At 41.1% G+C, this 5,509-nt stretch overlaps 1 protein-coding gene across 1 annotated transcript; it reads left to right on the plus strand.

Moving 5' to 3' along the window:
* Positions 1 to 1,196: 1,196 nt before the first annotated feature.
* LOC119650299 (probable endochitinase) lies at positions 1,197 to 2,109 on the plus strand. The gene is made up of 2 exons (XM_038052937.1): positions 1,197 to 1,358; positions 1,414 to 2,109. The coding sequence occupies exons 1-2, from the start codon at positions 1,352 to 1,354 to the stop codon at positions 1,860 to 1,862; spliced, it is 456 nt and encodes a 151-aa protein (XP_037908865.1). The 5' UTR covers positions 1,197 to 1,351; the 3' UTR covers positions 1,863 to 2,109.
* Positions 2,110 to 5,509: the final 3,400 nt, after the last annotated feature.

The following is a 5,509-nucleotide window of genomic DNA, read 5'->3' on the forward strand; positions in this document are numbered from 1 at the left end:
CCCACAGGCAGGCAAAATGCAGTAGTAAGTCACAAGGAGTAGCGGCGATCTAGGGAATACGCATGCACCTCTCCAGCCGCTGCTGCATCTACTCCGAGAGAATATGACGAGCCCGGAATTCAAATAGCAGATCGGGCGGAACCTTCAAGAACTGAAGCGGAAGAAGAAACTGGAAACAACGGGATTGCGAGCTGAACGAGCAGCCAACCTGTTGGGACATAAAAAACCAACTGGAACTGAACACGACCCTACACGAAATAGATGTAGCCATCAAGGCCCCTGAATTAAAAAATAATAAACAAAGAAAAAAAATGCTACATCATTTGGTCTAGGAGTAGTGCCAATACGGGGTAAAACCCAGATGAGACTAGGGGCTACCCTTATATAAGCTAGAGAAGCTAGCGAAAAACGTTAAATGTACTTTCGCACTTTGGAAAAGAGGTCCAAGGTGCATGGTGGCAGTACATAACATTAAGAGCACCCCTCTTCTTTCACATATCTTGAAGACAACTCCGAAATCTACTGCTGATCGCAATGTGGTCCAGTGATATGATGTGCATTGTCGACCAGATGAAACTTAACTAACTTCATAGCACTCTTAGGAGGCCTGCTCTGGAAGAAAACCCGCTGCACCTAGGAATCGAAAGTGTTGCTGCCTGACCACAAATTTCTATTATTTTTCGTCGCCTTCTACCATAAGCAAAGACTACTTTGAGTGAATTCTACACTCTCAACTCACAGGAGGGTCGTTACCTCAGCTGGGCACTAACTTCCTATATAAGAGTAAATTAAATTAGTCCCGAAGCCCCTTAACTCGGGGAGTTGTTACACGGCTGTTCAGACTATAGTAACTCCTTTCTCTTCCTCTCTTACACGAGCTTAGGATCTTCTATACCGGAAGCAAAGTTGACAAATTGAATAAAATAAATCATGCATGCTCTGGCTTTTGCCAAAAGAAAAGTTCAATTTTTTTCCGTTCCATTTACTTTAAAAACATCTGAAATAGTGAGATTTCAATTTGGCAATAATGTCTAGCGATTACCGATCAACGTAATCCCGAAGTCACTTCAATAAATCTAAGATAAAGTCGTTAATAAATTAATGATATAAACCAAAGTTGAGTACATATGTATATAAAATGCAAACTTATCTCTCTGAAGAAATGAATGGGTGCGTTATTGAAATAAATGTGACTGCCTTTTATCAAATCTATTTTGGGGTATTACGGGTGTACTTATGCTACATTGAATAGAATAAATTCCATTAGAAGCGGACGCGTTTGGTCGAGCAGAGACCAAATCCTAAGTTGATCCTAATAAAAAAGTGCAGGTCGTCCAGAAGAGTTCTAAAAATGAAAGGTCTGAAAAGCTAAAATATCCAAGTGACAAAAGCAATAACTTTGGTCTCTTTTAGGTGTCGGTGTTTTGTTAATTGGATCATTGTTTTTATTGGCTCCTTGTGAAGGTTTCAGAAATTGCGGTGACATACCAAGTGGAAAGTTCATACCAAATCGTGCTAACTGTGATTACTTCTTCCTCTGTGTCGATGGATATCTAATGCAATTGAAGTGCACTCCATACTCTGTCTTTGATCCGATAAATAGAATTTGCACAGCCGACTGTAATGCACCTGAGGTTACTACACCAACTACGCCAACTACCCCAACTGGACCAACAATACCAACTGCACCTACCCTGGCGCCACCACCAACAGGACAAAACTGCGCTAGCGCACCTTCAGGAACTTACATCGGCATTCCGGATTCATGCAGTCACTTCTACTTCTGTTGGGAAGGGGCAGCATTAGTTTCCCAATGTCCTGACGGAACATGTTTCGACGATCAAATCAAAGAGTGTAAATAATTATGGATGGCTTACTATTAAGTTTAGGAATACGTTTAAGTGAAAAGTTTGTTAACTAAAATTATGAAGATTATATGTATTGGAATATTTCTTTGACTAGAGCTTTCCAAAGGATCCAAATTTACAAAAGTGTTCGAGAACATATGGAGATAGAAAATTCAATGTTATTCTGCTTCGACTCTGGGTTAATCACAACTATTTGTACTCCTTCTAACAGCAGCGACAATAAAGATACGTTCGAAAATAATGAACCTGGATATCAATATCAAGATATCTTGAAATTACAAAATGACACATTTGAACAGATATATAATCATGGAAGTGGATATTTTATAGTGAATGAATTAACGAATACTTTTCTGTAGCTTGAACCTACTTCAAAGTAGTATGCAATAAAGTGGACGCCACTTTTTTCTTGTCGGAGCACACCCTTAATAAATCTTGATATAAAATTACATTAGGTGGCATCTACTTTATCAGAATCTCGTTTGACCTACTTTCTTACCTCCATTGTTCCGTTCACCTGTCTCTGCAACCTGTTTACTATCTCAGGAAAGTCTCTCTGGGAGTCTCCTTATCTTTTAAGCGAGCGGATTAATGAAGCTGCCAATAACAGGGGGGCGGTAAAGGATAGTATAGATTCCAGGACTAGGAAAAGCCAGCTTAGACAACACCAACCGGGCTACTACCAGACTCTATTTCCGCCTCCATATGGTGACTGCTAGGAGCCCTTCTTTAACGAAAAATTGCAGACGGAGAAAGATAAAGGCGAGTCTCCCGTGCCTAAAACCGGCCAAATTTTACGTGGATTTGGTCCTCTGCATTGGGCTGACAACCTTACACGGTAAACAACTTGTTACGACACCACAAAAGGAGTCTTTTCTTATTAATACTGGCCTAGACCGGACACCGGTTGCTTCGTCGTTGATGATGAATAACTAGAACTGTCAGTTTAGATACTGTGCAATACAATGGGGTTATTTGCCGAAATAAAAACGCTCGATCTTTCACATAATTTTACAGTATCTACAGAAAATGTAAATGGCATTCAATCCATTGGTTGCACGTCGGATTCCTTATCATAAGAACTGGTTTCCGCATTGGGCTAATTCCTCACTAGCCATTGTATCTTCGGTTGCTCCCAAAGTCGATTATGTTGCTTTTTATGAAAGGCTGGCTTCCACCAAGCGGGATTAAATCATTTTTCTAAGCAGCTTGTTAGCTTCGTCTAGTTAACATCATCAGATACAATGATATTTCTTAGACCTTCGTCCCTGTTAATGGTATGGTACTTTTGTCCAAACTCAAATCGCTTGAAATTCCCCTCTGATTCATCACATGGTTCGCTCCTACCTGTCGACTTGTTCCTGCCGTGTTTTTTTAATGGTTGCATATATCTCCTTCTGATGTACCAGAAGGTTTCATTCCTCTAGACTGTGTGTTCCTTCAGTAGAACTTAGACTCCCTGGTTCGCTGATGCTCTATAAATGAGCTGACACTCAACGCGCCATTCAATGTGAACCTCTCTTAAATATTAGCCCACTCTCGTTTCCTACTCTCTAGCGACCACCATTTATTACGTCGCAGCTTCTTCCTAGATCTTGGTGTAACTTCCAATTATAAGCTGCAGTGGAAATACACTACCTGAACGTCTGCTTTGAATAGCACATCACGGAGCCCAACCTTTATTTACAGTTCCCTATTCCGAAACTTTATCGGTACTATAACGGACTACAGCTTGATCCGCGAAACTCTGGCTAGTACTCCAGGACTTTATTCTCCTATTTCTGCGAACAATATCTAGTTGGAACCTCTCTATTTTGTTTGAAGATTGAAGAAGTCCTAAGCCCGCATCTAGTTGATGTCGGATCGGGTCCGGGTCCATGAATTTCCTTTGCCCTGGACAAAACCATCAATCACTTTTTTTGAAAATTTGGGTATTTAGCTCAAAGAATAGAGATCCGTGGACCACAAATTTGACAGATCTCATTTGAGTATAATTCGAATCCATGTCGTATTTAGGATTACACATAAAGAAGTGATTACCACCTGTAGCCATTTTCAATCACCCTGCCTCCAGGACATAGGTGAGGCAACGACAAACCGTTGGTCACTTTTTTGGAATCCCTCTCTGTTTATTGTCATTGAATAAATAAATTAATACAGAGCGGCCTACATGTGGGTAATTAGGGGAACCCCTTTTGCTTTTATTAAATAGGATCAATTGCTGCTTTTCCATATCTCTGGAAAAACTTCTTGGAATAAGAAAGCAATACACATATCCAGCAGCATTTGAAGGCGTCCCTTCATATTTTCACCGATTAATTCAATTCATTTTCTAAAACAAGAGGAGACGCATCGAATATCTTTTCAGATTCTTTTCTCAGGTCTTAAATGAAGTGCTCTAACACCTGCGTTAATAAGGAACTGCAGATATCCCGGTTTTGCGCCGAGGTCCACCAATTCGATATCCCCAGATAGGATGAGTTTTACAAAGACGAACCTGGCAACGAATACAGAATAACGGTTTTCACATTTTCTCATGGAAAGTGCGCTCCCTGCACAGACCGAATGCTGTACAGCAGCTAGCCAATACTCTGTCTGTTGCAAAAGATGCACTCGACGAGGACCGGTTTTCTGGAGAAAAGCCACCACACCACGTATATTATATTATATATTATCAGATAAAAAATAAAAGCTGGTGTAATCGGCTTTGAACAGATAAGCGAAAGGCTATGCACGCTGCGTTGGCGGGGCGAATTTAGAAATATAAGTCTCGTTAACGTTCGCGCCCCTGCAGAGGAGACTGCAGAGTCGGTGAAGGATATCTTCTACAAGGCAGTTGAGCAGAGCCTCGAAGCCTGATATCAAAATCATAGCTCGAGATTTTAACAGTCAAGTAGGAATTGAATCCACATCCAGGCGATACGTCGGGTCCCATAGTTTACATAAGGATATCAATGATAACGGACTGCGGATTATTCAGTGGGCAGTATAGCATGAAATAGTTGTTGGAAGTACCTGGTTTGGGCGGAAAGTGATCCACAAACATACGTGCGCCTTTCCAGAAGGTTCGTGGCAGTTTTCTGTTCGTTTCAAGATAACATCATGTCTTCTAACAAATAGATGTATGGGGATCTGAGAATCGGAAGTCATTGCGAACACTAGATTCAGTTCTCCCAATGACTCTTCCAATGCTTTGTGCTCCCACGTCCACTGTTTTCCCAAGCTGCAATGCTTTGAATAAATATATCGAGGGGCTGCAAATTGAGTAATGCATTTAGAGCTACACCGGATGTCGTGCTAATGGCACCAGTGATACCCAGATACACAGTTCTTTGAAGTGTGCCTAGTTTACGGTGAAATCTTTTCTGTCTCACCTTATCCCACCACACTACGGATGCATAAACGAATATCGACCTAATGATAGCAACGTATATCCACATTACCACATGGGGCCTGAGTCCCCATGTCGAAGTAAAGGTCCACCTACATAGCCCATAAGTTGTGAAAGCTCCTTTCATCTCCACATGTTTGTTCCCAAGAATTTTTTTCATTTAGAGTGACTTTCAGATATTTTACTCCTTCGGAGAGGTGACGAATAGTAGCTCCACCTTAGGGAGGCAAAGTCCATCCAGTTTTATCTT

This window comes from Hermetia illucens, chromosome 2 (assembly GCF_905115235.1).
Source record: "Hermetia illucens chromosome 2, iHerIll2.2.curated.20191125, whole genome shotgun sequence".
In the NCBI taxonomy this organism is placed as follows: Eukaryota; Metazoa; Arthropoda; class Insecta; order Diptera; family Stratiomyidae; genus Hermetia; species Hermetia illucens.